Raw genomic sequence first — 21,999 nt, 5'->3', positions numbered from 1 at the left:
TTTGTATTAAAAAAAATCACGGATCTTAATATATTGAGTCAAATTAATATTTGAACGAATAGATATAATCAGGAGAACTAGAGGGATACATAGAAACTTGTTCATATCATTCCGAGCATTTTAGGTCCATCAACCGACTTTAGACTTATTTATTTTTTAAAAAAGACTCATTCCGTGATGAATACAAGGATTCGTTGCAGAATGATCATTTTTTTCAAAAAAAAATGTCTCAAGCTGGTTGATGGACTTAAAGAACTCGGAATGACATGAAACTAATTCTTATGTGCTCCTCCAGTTATCCTAATTATATTCATATCCTTAAACATTAATTTAACCTAATATGTTAAGATTAGTGATTTTTTAAACACGAATGTGTTTGAAAAATCTAATTCGTGTTTAAAAATTCACTCATCTCAATATATTATGTAAAATTGATATTTAAAGACATGGATATAATCAGGAGAATTAGACAAACACATACGAACTGGTTTCATATCATTCCTAACTCTCTAGATCTATCAACCGGCTTCGATTTTTTTTTTTATTTTTGAAAAATACCCATTCTACGTTGAATCCATGGATTCGTCATAGAATGAGAATTAGACAAATACATAAAAACTAGTTTTATATTATTTCAAGCTCTCTTTGTCTATCAAACGGCTTCAGACATATTTTTTTTAAAAAAAAAAAAACCATTCTACAATGATTCCATGACGAATCGATGGATTCGTCGCCAAATCTATGACGAATCCATGGATTCATCTCTAAATTTGTGAAGAATCCATGTATTCGTCACATAATGGTGATGCCAGACAAGATAGCGATTATCCTGCGGGCTACTGAGAAAGGAATATTAGGAGAAAACAAGAAGAGAATCCTCCTAAAACGAAGAGAAATACGTTGTTCTCTGAGTTTTACTACAATAAAATTTTTTATTATGAATAAAAGATAATTCCTCAACATCTATACATGACTTTTATATAGACCACAACCTAAGATCCTAGGAAAGAAATTACAATTAATATATCTTAATTTCAATCTTGTAAAGAAAAGAAATAGATCTTTTAGCCGAAAAGGAAAGTACATAACTGAATGATCTTAACTCAAAACAAGATGCAAATAAAGACAAATCCTCCCCTATAAATACTAGGAATATCAAAATTATCCTAGATATCCTAAAACAAATATGACTAAAAATAGCGAAAGGGCTTTGAAAAGAGTTTGCATGGTGGAATTTGGGGCCGAAACTTGGCGGTTACGGTTTCACCCAAAACAAACGTAGGTTTTTGAATTCGATATGGCCATCGATAGAGCTTAATTATGAGTTTTGAGTCAAAAGTTATACCCTTTTAAAGTTTAAAAGGTCATATTAGGCTTTATCATGGATTGGGACTGCATCAATCTCCCCAGGTTGAAAAGAACTCACCCTCGAGTTCATATTAGTTCGTCAGCATCTATCAAATAAGGAGTTAAGTGCTTTACATTGAAGACATTGGAAGTCTTCAAACGACTAGGAAGGTGCAACCTGTAAATATTGTTGTTAATCTTCTGTAGTATCTCACATGGTCCAATTTTTTGATCCTTTAGCTTATTATACTCTTTAATAGGGAAACAATCATGAGTCAATATAGCCCAAACAAAATCTCCAATCTTAAATAGTACCTGTCGACAATGACTATCGACCCAAGCCTTATACTTAGTATTGCTTTCCATAATTGTTAGATTCGCCCGCTCATGAATACCTTGAAGATGCTTTGCCATCTCATCCACTTTAGGACTAATTCACCCTACACATGGAACACAGACTAAGTCCAGAACCCCTAATACAATCTCAAAAGTACTCAATCTTGTGGTCATGGTTCTTGATCTGTTGTAGGTAAACTATGCTTGAGGTAATGCCAAGTCCCACTACTTTAGTTTAGTTCTTGTGAGGAATCTCAAAAGATTGCCCAGACTCCTATTCACCACCTTGGTTTGTCTATCTATTTGAGGGTAGTAAGCACTGCTAAAGTTCAACTTTGTGTACAATTTTCCCCATAAGCTTTTCCAGAAGTGACTGATAAACTTAGTATCTTGATTTGAAGTTATGGATCAAGGAATGCCATGTAAATGCACAATCTTCTTGAAGTAAAGATGGGCAATCCAGGCAGCATCCATAGTCTTCCTACAAGCTATAAAATGTGTCATCTTTGAGAATCTATCAACCACAACAAGAACTGAATTTGAGGTTCATTAGCTGTGGGTTAATCCCAATATGAAATCCATGATGACATCGAACCAAGAAGCTTCAAGAATGAGTATGGGAGTGTACAAGCATGCATTTGTGAGAACCTCTTAGACCACTGGCATACAAAACGTTGATCAACAAAGTGAGCCACATTGCTGGTCAACTTAGGCTAATAGAAATTGACAAAGATGAGGGTCAATGTCTTATCACGTCTGAAGTGCCCCTCATTATGAGGCTTACTAATAATTGCTACCGTAGAGAGCAGTCTAGAATGCACAACTATAACCCACGAAACAAATAATCATTATGTAAAATAAAATCATATCGGTGACCATTATGTACCCGTAGAGTATTCTTCTGAATGATGAGTCAGCTGTATACATATCTAGAAAAACCTCAAAGCCTACAACGCTGATTACTCATGGTGGTGAGTAATGAAGAACGTCGACCAGGGCATTTGCGACACAATTCATACTTCTAGCTTAGTGCCTTAGCATAGAGATAAACTCTTATAAGTAAGCCACTCACTTGGCATGCCGCCTGCTCAGCTTGTGTTGATCATTGATGTATTTTAATATTTATGATCAGTAAACAAGAAGAACTCCTTCTATACTAGGCAGTATTGCCAATACTTCAAGGAATGCATAATGGCATAGAACTCCAATTCATATGTAGAACAATTTTTCTTAGACCCGGAGAGTGTCTTGTTGAAGAAAGCAATAGGTCACCTAGATTGACTTAGAACACCTCCTGTACCTATGTTGGATGCATTACAATTGATCTCGAATAATTTGTCAAAATTAAGAAGGGCTAGAATTGGTGCTTCGGTCATCCTCTATTTGACCAGTTGAAAGCTAGCCTTTGCTTCTTCAGAATAATTAAAATCCCTACCCGTGAGACATTCTGTGATAGGAGTAATTAGATTCTTGAAATTTTTGATGAACTGACAGTAGAAAGAAGCTAAGCCATGGAAACTTCTGACATCATGCTAGGTCCTTAGTTGAGGCCACTCGATGATTGCATCTATCTTGTTTGATCTGCGTGTACACCATCAGTAGATATAATAAATCCAACGAAAGTTAACGATGTAGTAAAGAAAGAGCACTTCTTCTTGTTTACAAATAACCACTCCGTTTTTTGCTTTTTGAAGACATCATGGAGATGATCGAAGTGTAATACCCATGTCGGACTATAATTGAGAATGTTGTCAAAGTATACCACCATAAACTTTCCCATAAAAGGCCGCAAGATATGATGCATAAACCTTATGAAGGTGTTGGGCGCATTGGACAGTCCAAAAGGCATGACCATCCACTCATATAGCCTATGATGCATCTTGAATATCGTCTTCCATTCATCACCAAGCCTTATTCTGATATGATGGTATCCACTTTTAAGATTAATTTTTGAGAATACCTTAGTACTAGATAGCTAATCTAGCATGTTGTCCAAGCGGGGAATTAGAAATTGGTACTTTATTGTAATCTTGTTGATGACTCTACTATCAATACACATACACCACGAGTCATCATTCTTCAGCACTAGTAGGGTAAGAATTGCGCAAAGGCTCATGCTCTCTCAGATGTATCCTTTTTCCATCAACTCCACCACCTAATATTGCAATTCTTCAACTTCCTTAGGGATGAGGCGATAAGCTAGCCGATTAGGCAAACTCGACCTTAGAACAACGTCAATCTAATATTGGATATCTCACATAGGAGATAGCTCAGAAGGATGATCCTTTGGCATTAGCTCATCAAAATCCGCCAGCAGCTACTATATTTTAGTTGGTAACTCAGCGTCCATGGCAGGAGCAACGCTTTGGCATGGTAACAAAGCATATACAACTCTATGCTCCACTTCATGTAAAAACTTGGATATATAAAGCATATTAGTATTTTTAGCTACTAGAATTGGAGTGATTCCTTCCCACCGCGGAACCAACACAATTTTTTTCCCTTTATGAGAAGGGTATATGTATTCTTCCGCCCATCATAAACAACACTGTAATCATACTACCAAGGTCGCCCCAACAATGCATAACACACATCCATGACCACCACATCACGCTAAACACTATCAAAATATTTGCCAATTGAAAAGAAAATGAGGCATCGCCTGTCTACTGTTACCTCACCTTCTTTATTCAGTTAGGATGACTTGTAGGATCTAGGATGATGATCTATCTTCAATTATAATTTCTAGACAGCCTTAGTGGATATTATGTTCTCATAACTGCCATTGTCGATGATCAACTTGCAGACTCTATCCGCGATCTTGCAAGTAGTGTGAAAAATATTTGTTCTCCACCAATCATCCTCCGAATCACTCTTGAAAGTCAACAGACTCTTATGAACGACCAAATTTTCATGACCATCACTTTAAATAACTTCGTCAGATGCATCATACATCGGATTGCCAATTGTTATTATATCTTCTATCACATCTTCCTCGATCAACAAGTTTTTACCCTTCGGATCAGTAGAAGAGGGCTTCCTGCATTGGTACACCTTATGCCCTTGTTCACCACATTCATAACATTTGATAGGAGTCTTAGAGTAAATCTATAGTGACCGCTATGGTGGCCGCTACCATGGCCATTGCAGTGGTTGCTGCTGTGAAGGGTGAGAATTTTGAGACTGAGCTAGCCAACTGTTCTGATCACTTCTCCCTGCTAGTTTTTTATTTTGTTGCATTTCAGCTGCCAATGCACGCTGAAAGGACTCTGACATCATTGAAAATAAATGACAACTGAGGGCATCTTGCAAAGTCAAGCGCATACCCCCTAAGTATCGTGCCACCTTCTACTCTTCCATCTCAAATAGATCATTTCAGTACACCAGTTAAAAAAAGTCATCTGTACATTCGTCTATCAATCTCGCACCTTGTCTCAATGAGTGAAGTCGTTGGAACAGAGTTTGGGAGTAGGTGAAGGGAAGGAAGTGTTCCTTCATTTTTCCCTTCATATTCTCCCAAATAGTCACTTGAGATTTACCTTGTTTGTCTCGAGAGTGCTGCATCTATTCCCACCATGCTGATGCTAGCCCCTTGAGTTCGATGACAATTAACTTTACCTTCATCCGATCTGGAACTTGCTTGTAGTTGAAGATTTACTCTATTTCGTTGACCCAGTCAATGAAGTCCTCTACTCGCAATGAACTAAAAAATTCAGGCAGATCTCGTAATCTGAAGTCTCTAGTAGGATCCTCTCACCCATGATGTTCTTGAGTTGTATCCTGCCAGTGATATGGGTTCTTGCAGGAAGACTCAGATCCATGATCAAAAATCTTATGATCACCGAGATCCCACGCCACTAGAAGTTGGGTTAACTCTGCAACTTGTCTCCGTAAATCCTTAATCGTTATTATGTCTTGGACATTACGACCATGGTGCTTGGCTTCCTCTATCGAAGCCTGCCTATTATTACAACCGTGACTACGATGACCCGCCATTGGATCTGACGATGACCTTCACTTGGCTCTGATACTCACTGACGCTAGGTAGAATAGTGATTATCTTGAGAGCTACTGAGAAAGGAAGATTGAGGAAAAAAAACAAGAAGATAATCCTCCTAAAATGAAGAAGAATACGTCATTCTCTGAGTTTTACCATAATAAGAAATTTTATTATGAATAAAGGATAATTCTTCAACATCTAAATATAACTCTTATATAGATTAACCTAAGATCTAAATTAAAGAAAGAAATTATAATTAATAGATCTTAATTCTAATTTTGTAAAGGAAATAGATTTTTTTAACTAAAAAGGAAAGTACATAACAGAACGATCTTAATTCAAAACGAGATGAGGACCAAGACAAATCCTCTCCTCTAAATTCCAAGAATATCAAAATTACACTAAACACCCTAAAAATAAAAATTATCAAAAATAAAAAAAATGCTCTAAAAGGGGTTTAAATAGTGAAATTCGAGGCCAAAACTTGGTGGTTATAGTTTCACCCATTACAAATATAAGTTTTTGAATTCTACACGTGTGGCCACCAATAAAGTTTGATTTCGAGTTCCCAGTCAAAAGTGACATCTTTTTAAAGTTTGAAGGGTCATATTGGGCTTCATCAGAGGTTGGGCATGCATCAAATAATCACTTTTTCAATAAATAAATAAATAAATAAATATATCCAAAGTGGGTTGATAGACTTAGAGAGTTTAGAATAATATGAAACCAGTTTGTATATGTTCCTCTAGTTCTCTTGATTATATTCATATCTTCAAACATCAATTTGACCCATATTTTGAGATTAGTGGTTTTTTGAATACGAAGATATATGAAGAATCTAATTCATGTTAAAAAAATTCATTGATATAAATATATTATATTAAATTGATATTTGAAAGCATGGATATAATAGCATAAACCCAAAAAAACACATAGACTTTAAACTTGGAGTTCTAGAGTAACAATTACATTTGTTTTGCAATACAAAATAGCCTCAAGTTCTTTACACTTACTCGATAACTCATTGTTGACTATGAAAACACTATTATAAAAGGAAAAATACAATGAAAAGCAATCATTTCCATTTAGGCCTTTTATTGCATCTATATGTTCTAGTGATGATCACATAGAGTTTATCAATAGAACTCCATCTTCACTCTCTCTTCATTGATACGAGACATCCTAGAGAATCTCAAATTAAAGGTCTTGTCCAAATAAATTTAATTATTATGAAGCAAATTTGCTTGATTCCGTCGGTTGACCGTTGATCTTGTCAATTAGAATATATAATTAGTCGATTAGAATAATTTTGTTGTAATACTCAATAATAAATATACACACTAAGGAAATCATTTTAATCAAGCCAAATAAAATAAAAGGTTTCAAGAATATAAAAACTTAATATTCAAAATTTTAATAATTGTAGTAATTTAGAATCAGAGTAACATGTAGAAAGAATATCTTTTATTCTTCTTCTTGCATCAACATCTTCAAATGAAGAAAGAAGGGTAATTATATATATTCCAATTAAGAATTTTAGTATTTGTATTATGATAATATTGCTTGAAATGAATAAATTATATGCTTAGTTAATACATGTTTCATCACCATGCTTATCTTATTATTCTTATGGTCAATTGCATGTATTTCTATCTGTCATTTGGTTATTTTGATTGTGTGAAAGAGAAGTGTAGAGGTTAAAGTTAGTAAACCTATGACCACATCAATGGTATCTCACTCCACGATAAAATCTCAAATCGAAGGCAAGCTTAAAGTTGAGAGGGTGCATTAGGTTTATAATTGTTATTACTTTTCATTTAGTTTATGCCCTAACTTAAATGAATTATCAAACTTGTGGTGGCATACATGTGTAATTATCTAATATTTTACTTTTTGTTTGTCTGTTTTCTGATGTAGGAAAAGAAGAAAAGGAAGTATAGAAGAGGAAGTGATGGCCGAGGAAGAAGAGGATGATGATTTGATATCTTTTTGTATTTCCTCTATCTATCCTTTTGAGACTATGTTTATGGGAGATTTGATTTGTTAAACTGGAAGAATGTTGAACTTGCTTTAGTTATGGATATTTGAATTTGTATTTCTTGTGTTGTGTATGCTATGTTGGGATGTTAAACTTGAATTTGCATTTGTTGGTATGGTTTGAACCGGTTTAATTTGTATGTATATATGATTTGTATGAATAGGTTAAATGGGGAGGTTCTGTTGAATATTATACGTTTTGCAACTAATTTAGCGACAACTTTTTTCGTTGCAAAATGTTACTATGTATCAAAATTCTGGGACGAAAATAGGTTTTCGTCCAAGAACCTGCGACAAAAATAGATTTTCATCCTAGAATCTGGGGTGAAAAATATGTTTTCATCTCAAATTTGAAGTTCATGAAGCCGTGCACCGGATTCCTATTGTTTGCATGATTTTGGCGACTAGAACTAATTAGTCGCAAATCAGTCCCAAAATTTGGGATGAGTTGGAGATGAAAAATAATTCGTCACAAATTTATGATGGAATATGTTTTTGTCATATATTGAAATCATGAAATTTTGTGATGAATTAGTTTTCATCATAGATTTGCAATGAAATATGTGACAAAAAATAAATTCGTCGTAGATTTGTGACGAATTTTCATAATTTAGTGACAGAATTTGGCAACAGCTAATTTACGACGAAAAAATTTTAGTCACAGATGTTGTCATAAATTGACTAATTTTTTTTATAGTGAAATGAAACTCTACATGGAAAGTTATTGAGGATTAAGTACTACTATATCATCAAAAGTGGAACAGGATGATGCTCACAATGAAAAGTAAGAAGAAAGGCAAAAAGGGCAAAAAGGGAAAAAGGAATTTCTCATAGAGAAGTCCTCAAGTTGAATTCCAAACTCATAAAACAAATGCACATCTAAAGTTTAATTTTAAACATAAACCTTTGTTAGATAAATATGAAATACATGTAAAACTCAAGTTTACATCCATTCATGATATAGCTTTAAAAGGCTATATATATATATATATATATATATATATATATAAATGTTATGCTACATACCATTATTTAAGGATTGCTACGGACTAAATGTCATGTCATTGTTTTATTATTTTTTTATAAAATTTTTTCTCTTTCTTCTTTGTTTTTTTTTCTTCTGCTTAGTTCGTTCTCGTTTCACCGAGAAGCAGTTCACCGTGCCTCGTCGCGTGCCCTCCACCCGCCCTGCCGCCGGCCATCTGCCCATCGTCGGCGTGATCACGGCCGGAATTCGGATGCGTCCGCATGGCCAGGTCCGTATTTTAACAAAACTCATATACATAAATGTTATGCTACGAACCATTATTTACGTATTGCTACGGACTAAATGTGATGTCATTGTTTTATTATTTTTTTTATAAATTTTTTTCTCTTTCTTCTTTGTTTTTTTTTCTTTTGCTTCGTTCGTTCTCGTTTCGCCGAGAAGCAGTTCACCGTGCCTCGTCGCGTGCCCGCCACCCGCCCTGCCGTCGGCCATCTACCCACCGCCGGCGTGATCACGGCTGGAATCTGGATGCGACTGCGCCGGAATCCGGTTGCCTGCCCACCACCACCATTCTAGGCAGACGGAGACGCAAGATGGCGCCGCAAGGAGGAGCAGCGCTGGCCACCCGCGGAAGCATTCGCCGGAGAGGAAGCCGCCTCCACCGCCGAGACACGTATCGCGGCATGCGCCAGAGAGGAGGAGGAAGAGGAGGAGACAAACAAGGAGGTTGAGGTTGGTCCACACCATGGCTGCCGCCACGCCAGCTATGCCGAGGCGGAGGCGAACGGCGAGAAGGTACGTGAGCAGGCCATGGAGCGCGACGCAGAAAGAGGAGCAGTAGCTGACTGGGAGGGTGATGTTCTGGGAGCGGAGGAAGACGCGGAGCGGGTGTAGTAAGGACAGGAGGAGGAGATTCGGCGAGGCTGCCGCGACGAACACCTGCGCTGCCGTCGCAATCTCCGCATCCTGCCCTCATCGGAGGAGGATGGTGCGGGCGTTGAACCAGAGGAAGGCGATCGGGAGGGAGGCGCGGAGAGGAGGAGCAGGGTGGCGCGCTGCAGGGGTGAGGTCGGAATCCATGCGGCGATTCCCGACGGGTTCACCCCCTGGGCTATAGTGTGGGTGGGTCCAGGCGCGGTGAGCGGATGGTCGGCGGGCACGCGAGGAGGCACGGTGAGCGGATGGCCGGCGGGCGAGGAGTCGCGGTGAGCAGTGGCGAGAACGAATAAACACACACAAAAAAAAACTTACATTTAAAAAATAAAAAAATATTAAAAAAAAAAAAAATCAAATTTTGTAGATCGCGGATGAGTCCGCATGGCCAGGTCCGTATTTTAACAAAACTCTCTCTCTCTCTCTCTCTATATATATATATATATAAAAGATTAAGAGAAAAGAAGGGGAAAGAAACTTCTACTATATTTTATAGGCATTGATTCCATAACGAACAGTTAAAATTAGATGTTTTTTTTTTTTTATATATACAAAGGATCAAGACTTTGAAGTTGAGGTAAAGTTATACTTTAAAGCGAGCATCCCAACTTTTTTATTTAGACATTTGTTCTTCCAGCCTTCCAGGAAATTGCAAAATTACCTCATAAGTCTAATTGCAATCAGCATTTGTAATTAACTGCATTCATCAGCAAAAATAACTCATCTCATAACATCAAAGAATCTGCAACATCAAAATCATAGAGTATCCAGAAGGCACATAAAACGGATACGAGTAACTCAGAAAGGATGATAATTTTTTATTAAATACTTCTCTATAAGCAGCAGGATTTGCATCTCAACTTCTAGAAATAGGTTCGTCTAATGGACATGCTGTAGTTCTTGGCTGTTATGCACTTATGATGAATTGCCAATAATGAATCCTATTTGTGCTATAAAAATTGACAGTAATCAACTTCTTCAAATAAATCTTTTGACTCACCTTGTTAACTGAACCAAGGCAAATATATCTAGTATTCTCATCTTCATAATGAATATGCTGGATAGCAATATTAATAGCCTTCTCTCTCAACTTGCTACAAGGCCAATGCATTAAAATAGGTTCAACAATTTTATGAAGGAATGCCCAAACGATGTCTTGTACAAATGGATGTGGATAGTATAAATCTTCCTGAAACATACATCATCAAGCCACAAAATAATGAGCATTTAGTATATACTAATTGATAAGCATCACAACTAATTATAGTCACCAATTACAGATTTATTTAATTCATTTATTTTAGCATCAGCAGGATTTTCTAGTAAATACACTTTGTAGCCTATCATACCTAATCAGATAATGAGATAAGACTTGTTGTTATTGTTGTTTGGTAAATGCATTTTGTGCTTAAGAAATTTGAGGATAAAAAGGTAGACAGGATCACCTTCTAGTTAATTATGGAGGGAAAATGGAGATACAATTACCTCTATTAAGAGAGAAATTACCAAAGCAATAAAAAAAATGACTAAGGAGTGGGGCAATAGATTTCCAGAGTATCCCATTGAGGGTAAGGAGTTGACAAGAGCTAGATGATGTTACATGAGGAAGCAATTAAATCCTATATATGGAGGGAAGAGTGCTACCACCATCATGAGAGAAGGGCAAGCCTATGAACATTTAAGTCAATGATTCCAAGTTCTTGAGATTTACAACTAGACAAAAAAAAAAACCAATTGCTCTTGAAATCAAATGAGAAATAGAGGATGAGCCAATTCAATAAATCATCCATTTAGCAGCTTTGAAGATGTAGGAAGAAATTATGGAGAACAAAAAGTATAACATTCATGTGGGCACGGCATCCATCATTGTTTAAGTGTCTAGCTCTCTAAGGAGTTATCCATGAACCAATTTTATGCTAGGAATCTCAAGGATGCTCGGATAAGAAGTTATAAGTCAAAGATACTTGGTTGAGAGGATCCTAAATTACTCCCAAAAAAATCTACCTAGACAATGGGAGGAGTAAGGACATGTTTAGAGAAGCTAATTTTAAGTGAAATAAATTTTAAGTTCGTAGAATCAACTAACAAGCATTCTCAACTCATATCTTCAAATAACAATTAGCACTTAGACATACATATATATGTAGCTCCATAATATACATGAAGATAATGTATGCTTCAAATGGAGCATTAAAAAAAAACCATCATCCAATAGAAGTTCAGGATGCCATCACACATATATATATCCAGAAATGTAATTTGGGTCATGCAAAAGTATAAAATGTGCTCATATTACCCATGCTACAAAATAATGCATAAAAGAGTCTGGTCTGTATTACATTGCTAGAAGTCAAATTGCACAAGCCACTCATTATAGATCTTATATCCCCATGCTACAAAATAATGCATAAAAGCGACATGTTCTGTATTTCTACTGAGAATGTACTTATTTGGACTGAATGTACTTATGATAAGAATCATGCAGCCTCAGAATTATTAGTTACTCTAAGACACATTTAGATACACCATAGACACTAATAAAATAGGAAAAAGATATAATGACATGCATGATAATAGTACACCCAATCAGTCAGAACTCGGAGAATAAGGATTATATTTGAAGAATTGCACACCTTTGCGCATTCATTACGAGCCTGATTCCAATCTATTTGGTCATATGGGCAATGGAATAGCTCATTTCTTAATGATAAGATTATTGGTGTAATTGGGCCCGTAAATCTTTTCCCGTATATATATGACATAGGCAAGTAAACCATCCGGCAGTGGCACCACATTCGTCCTATAAAATAAAAATATTTGATAAGTTCATAGCTTTGTTGTACAATTCATTTTATAGTTTGGAAATGAAAATTGATGTATAAATGCACCATACTAAAATGTAAATGCCTAAAAAATATGACCATGACTAGAGCTTGCTAGATTCCTTCTCTTAATGCTATCTCTTCTTTGCACTTATCTAAAAGATACTTATTTGTTGCATCCTAAAGGTCATTTAAACCACTTGATAACAACAATAGTCTAGTCTTTATTTCACTAAGTGGAGCGAGTTATATAAATCCTTCTACACTATTGGACTCAATCTCCTAGTATATCATTATCTATATTTAAATAAATTTCATCTATTTTTATCGTTGTTAACCAAGTCTTATTTGATCTCCCTCTTCCTCTATTAATGTGCATATTTATCATGGTTCTTACATTGCCTAACTAGAGTACTTAGTAAACACGTAAGTACGTGTCATTACCATCTTAAACACATCATCGGACTTTTTCCTCATTCAAACCATAGATTGCTTATATAAATGAAACTTACTAATACATAAATGCTAAGAATATATGACCATGATTATATTTTACATGATGCCTTCCCTTGATGTTATCTCTTTTCCACTTGTTTGAAAGATATTGTTTGCTGAATTATAAATGTCACTCAAACCATTGATGCATCTAGATATTCCTGCCTAGTAGAACAACAAACAAACTGTAAAATACCGAAAGTAGGCGAATATTAATAAGGGAAATTTCTGGAATTTTTGGATAGTTTTCGGAAATTTTTCGGGGCTCGTATGGACGAGTTAACGGGGATAAAATTTAGGTCCTAGGAAAGCCTGTTGGGGCTACCCTATTTAAACGAGGAAAAGTTTATTATCTTTTCCTTTATTTATATCTTTTCTTTTCCTTTTTATTTTTATTTCTCTCGTTTTCTCACTCGCCGATTTCCCTCCTTCTCTTCCCTGTGCCCGACGCCTCCTCCTCGCGCCGATCTTGCCCTAACCGCCGTCTCCTCTTGGGGCGACGGTTCCTTGTCTCGCAATTTAAGCCGTGCCGAGGGTTCTAAGCATTTTCTTCTCCTTCTTCCCGAGCTCTGCCACTTCGCTGAGAGACGGCGTTGATCGCCATCCTCCCGGTCCTTCCTCCCTTTTCTTCTTGTTCTTCGATCGCCGGCCGTCGTCGCCTGTGCCCTAGCACCGCCGGGTGCCGCTCCTCAGCCCTAGCACAAGCCACCATCGGCCGGGCTGCGTACCTCTCCCTCCCAAGTCACTCCGGCCACAGGAGTAAGAGCCGACCTCTCCACGCCGAGCTCTAAGTTTTCAGCGCCGACCACCGCCGGCCATATCTTCTCTTATTCCCTTACTGTGTCGTGCCCTAGTTTTGGGTTTGCATCTGCCGCCACACTTTTGCACAATGCTGCCGTCACTTGACCTAGCCAGTCATCAGGAAGCTTGCTGCCATCGTCAACGAAGCCTTGGTCACCTACTCAAGGTGTTGTTCCACTGCCGGCTAAATTTGGTTTTTCTGATCAGTTGAGCGTCAACAGAAGCTTGGGATTTAGGTATGAAATGTTGGGCTTCAATTTGATTCATCTTGCAATCTTGAGATGTTGATGCAGTGTATTAGCATAACATGTGTTGTTTGGGCAGTAACTTTGTGATCCCCAGCAGCGGCTCTGATCTTGTTTCAGCATCCAACATCTTTGATTTTGGATCAACAGTGATACATACGAATTGAGGTAAGGAGTAGGGATTTGATGCATGATGTAGAGGATTGTTAGATTGGTAAATACATTGAATTAGGTTGGAATTGGATTATTATGATGATGGATATGAAATAGGTTTATGGGTTGATATTGGAATTAAGGATGAACTTATTATTTAATTGGATTAGAATTTAGTTTGACTAATTGTTGTATGATAGAATTAGCTAAACTAGACATTATGTTGGATACAGGACTTTGACGCGAGACGAGTATCTCGATGTCGGATTTGGACATTCCTATTGGAGGCGGGTACTTTTGACTTATGTCATTTGATATACATAGTAGTGAATTTAACAAGTTGCATTAATTATGTCCTTTATTTGTTTCGGTTAGTCACTACCCAATATCTGATACATGATTGATTGATTGCTTGATTTGCATCCCAGGTATACTTTATTTGTTTATACATGCTTATAGGGGGTAGTGATATACCATGCTTCACCATGTTCAGGACCTAGGTTTTTATACCTTCTGTGTACCTTTGATTCGATATGATTCGTTGACCTAGGGTGCACTTTTCTATATATATGGATTAGGTCAGGATGTTTTTATGGTTATTGCCATGCACCATTTGCATGATTGCATGTTGTGCGATAGTCCGCTCCATTATTGTTGAGCACATCGCCAGTTACATGGATCTGCACACACCACCACTCATGGGTTAGTGGTCGATTTAGGCAGAGTGTGTTACAGCAGGGACTCTGTTAGGCACCGTTAGTCCGCTCATGGGTAGTGTGACACAACATGTTATCCGGCAGGGATATCTCCCCGTCATCGTGTACCGGGAGTTGAGAGCATTGCGCTCCCCCATTTATGATTTGGGGGTAGGAGGATAGGTGTACTCCGACAGCATCCCGTCCACTCGGTCACTCATCAGGAGTATTGACGACAGAGTGCACGGTGTCACAACCCTACCCACTCGGCCTCACTATTGTGTGAGATGATCGACTGGCATCAGGGGTGACCAGGACGCATCATTGGCATCATATGCATGATGCATTTATTGCTTGTGTTTGTGTTTGCTGCATTTATATGCTGCATATTGTTTGGATACCTATGTTTGACATGCATACAGGATTTCCCTATTCCTCGGACTGTTTGACCTTATACTCAGGTCCTGGTTAGTACAGTTTCTCTCCTGTTTACTTCAGATGCATTTTTATCTTTCTTATCAGGAGACTGTACGCATGATTAGTGCTAGGTGTTATTTCCCTACTTTGTATATCAGTTGTACCTGCTGAGTGTTGGACTCACCCCGCCTCCATTGTTGTTATATTTCAGGATGATGCTGTCAGGAGAGAGTTCCAGTTGCTAGTCCCCTGCAGACCACCAGCTGTAGTTGTCTTTTGGTTTTGTTTTGTTTCTTATTTGACTATGTTTGGACTTAGTCTTGTGTTGGTTTTACTTATGGATTTTGTATGGATTCTTATCGTTGATGGTTTCGGTATGATTTGGTTTTATTCTACTACATGCCTGCCTGGACGGCCGAAGAGGTGAGTTCGTCGAATTTGAGCATTACGAGTGTAGTGGAGTAGGGTGGATTTGAGTCAGAGTACTATTGTTTTTGTTTACTATTATTAACTGTATGGTTGTGACAGCCAGAGGCTGATTAAATTATATTAACTGCGTGGTGTTTGCTTTTATTTATTGTTATGATTCCAGCCGCCTGTGGCTGAGGTATATGTGTTATGTAGAAGTTTCAGATTGTCCGCCGTACAGGGGAGATGCTGCCGAAATTTCTTCGGACAAGGACTCCTCTGGGGCGTGACAATTTATTTGGTATCAGAGCTTAGGTTTTACGATCGTTGTTTTCGTATTTTGGATATTTGGAATAACCTGATACCAATTTATTTGGTATCAGAGCGCCAGAGTTCGACGACGCTTGTTGGATTTCCGTGTGTTGGATTTTCGAGATTTGTCTGATACCAATTTATTTGGTATCAGAGCGGGTTATTATACCTGCTTTTGGTGTTCTGGAGATTTATCGGATACCTGTTGTTGGTATTCTGGATATTTGGGTTAGCCAGGTTTGAGAGTCAAATTGGGCATTTTCGGATTTTCGATATGGTTATGTTTCAGATTTTCATTTCGGATTTATTTGGATTTCCGGCGATATTCTCGTTCAGAATTTTAAGGTCAAAAGATGGGGACTGGACAGCGACGGAACATCTCCAGACAGCAAATAGGTATGATGTTTATTTTATGATTTTTATACTTGTAGTAATATCTGTAATTTAATTTAACAGATATGAGACGATCTACTCGTATTGCTGCGAGACGTGGTGCTGGACGACCACGTGCGAGGACCACGGGATCTCTGGATATGCCAGAGATGCCCACTGTTAGTGAGCCTGTCAGTCAGGGACAGACTCAGCATGCTGCGGGCACGTTGGGCTCTCAGACCCCGACGGCTCCTATAGAGGTACCTACCTCGGTTGTGCCGAGCGTACCTATCCCTACAGTAGTTCCGGTACCATCAGAGGTACCATTGGCGTACCCGACATCTGCTCCAGCGCAGCCTACAGCGTATTCAGTACCACCGCTGTAGGAACCCCAAGGTTGTTTTGGTGTGATCAATAAGTTAAGTTAGGTCCTGTGTGTTTCTAACCTTGTGTCTAAGTGTGCAGGAGCTTAGGAACACAGGTAGTCGAGCGGAAGACGCAGCTAGCGAGAAGGACGACAGTCCGAGGGACGAGGTGCTGCGGAAGAGTACTCCAGTGGATGAGAAGGAAGCGTGCGGTGGTTTCGAGGGACGAAAGCCGGAGCGGAAGATTGCTCGGGGAGCAAGAGACGCAGCTAGCGAGAAGAACGGCACGCGGTGAGTCTGAGGGACGAAGACTGCGGATGAGTACACCGGTGGACGAGAAGGAAACACACGGCGATTCCGAGGGACGAGAAGCCGGAGGGAAGCCCGCTCGAGAAGACCGGAAGTTGGGGTCGGGTGAGCCCTTTTCAGGATGGCAGAGATCACCCAAGTGAGCGGATCCGGAGGAGAAGAACCGGACCGAGGCGGGACTGAACCAGAGAAGAGGTCCCGGATGAAAAAGTCAACGGATGTTGACTTTGGGCTCCGGGGCGCCCGGAACAGTCCGGGGCGCCCGGAGCAGCCCAGGGCGCCCGGAACCCTTCCGGGCGCCCGGACCCAATATTTTCACCAGATCGAGTCAAAACTCGATCTGAACGTTGGGGGATAAAATTTATCCCCCCCAGGGCGCCCAGAACCCTTCCAGGCGCCCCGATCAAGGCTATAAATATAGCCTTGGTCCAGAAGCTTTTCATCAATTCAGAACAATCACGATCATTCTATTTCCAAACACTTGTATGCTTTAGTTGTAGTTAAGCTTCTGTTTTCTGTGCCTAAACGCTGTAAGAGGCTTCTCCGCCTGAAGGAGTTTTTGAGCTTAATCTTCCTTGGATTAACAACCACATCGGTTGTAACCAAGTAAACATCTGGTGCCTCGTCTTTTCTTTTATGCTTTTATTCATCTGCTTAATTCATTTTACAAGTGTTAGCTTAATCGTTCGAGGAAGGGTTGTTTGTTTTTAATTGACAGGTTATTCAACCCCCCCCCCCCTTCTAGCCGGCCCAACGGTCCTACAAGTAGTATCAGAGCCGAGACGCCTCAGAAGGACTAACCGCCGTCTGAAGCAACAATGGCCGGAGCTAGCGACTACCCACCAGCATTCGAGGGGGAGATTTCTTCATGGAAGCAACAAATGAAGGTATTTCTTAACTCTGATATTGGTATCTCTCTAATAATGAAAACAGGTTATGAAGCACCGAAAGACACGAACAAAGAGAAAATCGGCATACGCCTCTGGAACGAGAAGCAACGTGAAGAGTCCATGGCGAATGCTCGGGCAGAGTTTCACATTCTAAGCGCAATATCAACTAAAGATTTTGACAGAGTCGGAGAGTACAAAAGTGCGAAAGAACTTTGGGAAAAGTTCTTAATGCTCTATGAAGAACCGGTTGAAGTCGTCTCCTCAATAGACATCGAGCCGTCATCAGAAGAATCCGAGACGGAAGAAATTACCAAGATAGCCCCAACAGCCGAAGTACATCCCGAGATCGATGAAGGGGGAGAATCTTCGGAAGAAATTAATTCAATAGGGGAAGAACCTACGGCCAAAAAGGTAAGTCAGGTATGGTCTCCATCTTCTTATCAATTGGTTAAACCAGTCGAAAAGCTGCCTAAAGATTTTTTCAAATTAGAAATTGATTCATCAAAAGAGATTTTCGGTTCAGAAAAACTTTTGTATAACAAATCTTGCAAACTAGATTCTTGCGAATTAAGTACTTTATCAAAAGATTTATTTCCAAATATGTTATCGAAAGAATTTTTCGGATTAAGAGATCGACTGTTAAAAGATTTTTGCAACTTAGAATTTTTGTCGTCAAATTCTTGCAAATCACAAAATAGTCTTTCGAACGAATTTTGCACCTTTCCGAAAGAACTTCTTATATTGTCAAAATTTTTTATCAAGTTAAAATTTATGCTATTCAAATATTTTTGTGAAGTAAAAATTCAAAAAATAGAAATTAACATGATACAAATTTTTACATGTTTAATATTCGTGGCTTTAAATTTAAATAAGTGTAATTTGAGAAGTTATGAAAAATTGAAATTGAAATTTAAAACTTGTTGATATAAGTATCAGTATAAAATAAATAAATAAATAAATGCACAGAATTTTTTTTTTATGCTATCAATTTTCTTAAATTTTCTTGCATAAATTTTTGGGCTTAGAAAGATTTATTTTTTGTGAAAACTTAGAAAATTTTTTCAAAAGTCATTCTTTGACATAGAAATTTTTTTTTAACTTGGAAATATTTTTTCTCCGAAAAACATTGAAATAAATTTCTATAATTTTTCTAAGTGTCAAACCCTTAGATTGTTTTTCTTGAAACCCCATTTTTATTGTGATCAAAGGGGGAGAAGGGAAAGTATAAGTCCAGGGGGAGGTAGATAGATTCAATTTTTTTGTCTATCTTTTTTACTGAGGTAGATAGAGTTATTTTTTTTCTATCTTTTTGTACTTAAATTGCAAATTAAGTTAAGTTACTTAATTTTATTTAAAGTCTATTTTACCCTAGCTTAACTTGGGTTGATCACACCAAAAAGGGGGAGATTGTTGGAACCCCAAGGTTGTTTTGGTGTGATCAACAAGTTAAGTTAGGTCCTGTGTGTTTCTAACCTTGTGTCTAAGTGTGCAGGAGCTTAGGAACACAGGTAGTCGAGCGAAAGACGCAGCTAGCGAGAAGGACGACAGTCCGAGGGACGAGGTGCTGCGGAAGAGTACCCCAGTGGACGAGAAGGAAGCGTGCGGTGGTTCCGAGGGACGAAAGCCGGAGCGGAAGATTGCTCGAGGAGCAAGAGACGCAGCTAGCGAGAAGGACGGCACGCGGTGCGTCTGAGGGACGAAGACTGCGGATGAGTACGCCGGCGGACGAGAAGGAAACAGGGACGAGAAGCCGGAGGGAAGCCAGCTCAAGAAGACTGGAAGTTGGGTTCGGGTGAGCCCTTTTCCGGATGGCAGAGTCACCCAAGTGAGCGGATCCGGAGGAGAAGAACCGGACCGAGGTGGGACTGAACCAGAGAAGAGGTCCCGGACGAAAAAGTCAACGGCTGTTGACTTTGGGCTCCGGGGCGCCCGGAACAGTCCGGGGCGCCCGGAGCGCCCGGAACCCTTCCGGGCGCCCAAACCCAGTATTTTCACCAGATCGAGTCAAAACTCGATCTGAACTTTGGGAGATAAAATTTATCCCTCCCAGGGCGCTCGGAACCCTTCCAGGCGCCCCGACCAAGGCTATAAATATAGCCTTGGTCCAGAAGCTTTTCATCAATTCAGAGCAATCACGATCATTCTATTTCCAAACACTTGTATGCTTTAGTTGTAGTTAAGCTTCTGTTTTCTGTGCCTAAACGCTGTAAGTGGCTTCTCTGCCTGAAGGAATTTTTGAGCTTAATCTTCCTTGGATTAACAACCATATCGGTTGTAACCAAGTAAACATCTGGTGCCTCGTCTTTTCTTTTATGCTTTTATTCATCTGCTTAATTCATTTTACAAGTGTTAGCTTAATCGTTCGAGGAAGGGTTGTTTGTTTTTAATTGACAGGTTATTCAACCCCCCTTCTAGCCGGCCCAACGGTCCGACAACCGCCACTTGGATCTACAGTGTACCCGACACCAGTGGCACCTGTGCCCCCAGTGCCTACAGTAGCAGCAGCTGCACCATATCCGGTACCATTACCTACCGTACCTTCAGCTGCGGCCACTTATGTTCACCCGGCAGTACCACCGACGGCTTATGCTTCAGTATATACAGCAGCACCGGGAGTTCCTCCTCCGGTTTATTCCGCGGTACCACCTGTAGTATCAGCTCCAGTGTTTCCGCCAGTTCCTGCAGCCGTCCCGACACAGCTCACTGATATTGTCGCTGCACGAGCTAGGATTCCAGCATTGGCTGAGTCGATGAAGACTCGTTTCACTCTTTTCCGCGGAGATCTCGATCCGAGTATGGCCTTGACATGGATAGAGACGATGGAGCAGACCTTTTTCTATTTGGCTTGCTTCGAGTGGGAGAAAGCAGAGCTGGCTGCCTACCATTTAAAGGATGAAGCTAATGCCTGGTGGATTACTCAGCGTTCTATTATTGGTGAGCGCAACGTCACGTGGACCAGGTTCAGAGAGGCTTTTGAGAGCCTCTTCTTTCCACTGTCTTATCAGATGGCTCGTCGACAGGATTTTATGAGTCTGAGGCAGAACAACCGCTCAGTGACTGAGTATAATACTGAATTCCACCTGTTGGCTAAGTTTTGTCCAGAGTTAGTTGCGGAGGACAGAACTCGCATGATGCAGTTTATTCAGGGACTGGATGGTTATCTGCATGTACGGCTTGCCGGTTTAGGGATCACATCTTACTCTGATGCACTGGATCGAGCTTTGATGATAGAGTTAGCTCAGCAGACAGCATATCCGGACAGAAAAAGGAAGCATACGGGTCAGGCATCAGGGCAGATCCAGCAGACACAGACGACCGGACAGCAGCAGAGTAGTCGCGGTCGGTCAGGTCAGGGTACTTCTGGGGTATCTCGTAGGCCTCAGAAGTCAGGGCGGTCTTCTTCAGGACGTTCCCGGTTTTCTCAGCAGAACCGGCAACCACCTCCCAGTGATACTCATTGTTTCAGATGTGGATCCAGAGATCACCTCACCCCAGCTTGCTCTCTGGGACAGTCAGTTTGCTTTTATTGCAAACTGCCGGGGCACCAGAGCTGAGATTGTCAGCTGAAGGCTCAGCACACGGCTTCCGGAGGGTCAGGTCAGAGGGGACAGTCTAGTCAGTCAGGGGCATATCGAGGAGGGCAGAAAGCCCATTCTTCACATCGTCAGCAGGGAGCAGCTCCCTCAGCAGCAGCATTTGGCATGCTTGGACAGGAGTACTCTAGTGCTTCTGTAGCACCCCAGAGTTTTGTTCCAGGACCTTATTATCCGACTCAGGGGCAGTACCAGACTCAGTCCCAGCCAGCTGCACAGTATCAGTCACCATCCTCTCTGTCTTCTCTGGCACATTGTCCAGCAGCGCCTCAGTGGCAGGCTTCTGCCCAGCCGCAGCAGCCGCTGATAGCGTTACCACCACCTCCTCCTCCAGAGACTGGACGTATTAATGCGATTACCAGAGAGGATGCGCAGCGAGCCGACGGATCCATTTTTCGCGGTATGATTTCCATTTATGCATTTTCCGCTGATATATTGATTGATACTGGTATCTCGCACTCTTTTATATCCCGTACCTTTA

At 39.8% G+C, this 21,999-nt stretch overlaps 1 protein-coding gene across 1 annotated transcript in view; it reads right to left on the bottom strand.

Annotated features, from left to right (window-relative positions):
• The window catches only part of LOC122019585 (cycloartenol synthase 2-like), a 125,464-nt gene that overhangs the window by 29,926 nt on the left and 73,539 nt on the right, over positions 1-21,999 (bottom strand). Inside the window, exons 9-10 of the mRNA XM_042577040.1 lie at positions 12,275-12,441; positions 10,642-10,830 (exon numbers count right to left, since the gene is read on the bottom strand). Of these exons, the coding sequence (XP_042432974.1) occupies positions 10,642-10,830; positions 12,275-12,441 (356 nt within the window). The remainder of the gene's footprint in view (positions 1-10,641; positions 10,831-12,274; positions 12,442-21,999) is intronic.

Source organism: Zingiber officinale, chromosome 9A, assembly GCF_018446385.1.
Source record: "Zingiber officinale cultivar Zhangliang chromosome 9A, Zo_v1.1, whole genome shotgun sequence".
Lineage (NCBI taxonomy): Eukaryota > Viridiplantae > Streptophyta > Magnoliopsida > Zingiberales > Zingiberaceae > Zingiber > Zingiber officinale.
Note: the sequence above shows the minus strand (reverse complement) of the source record. Positions and strands in the feature narration are given on the sequence as shown.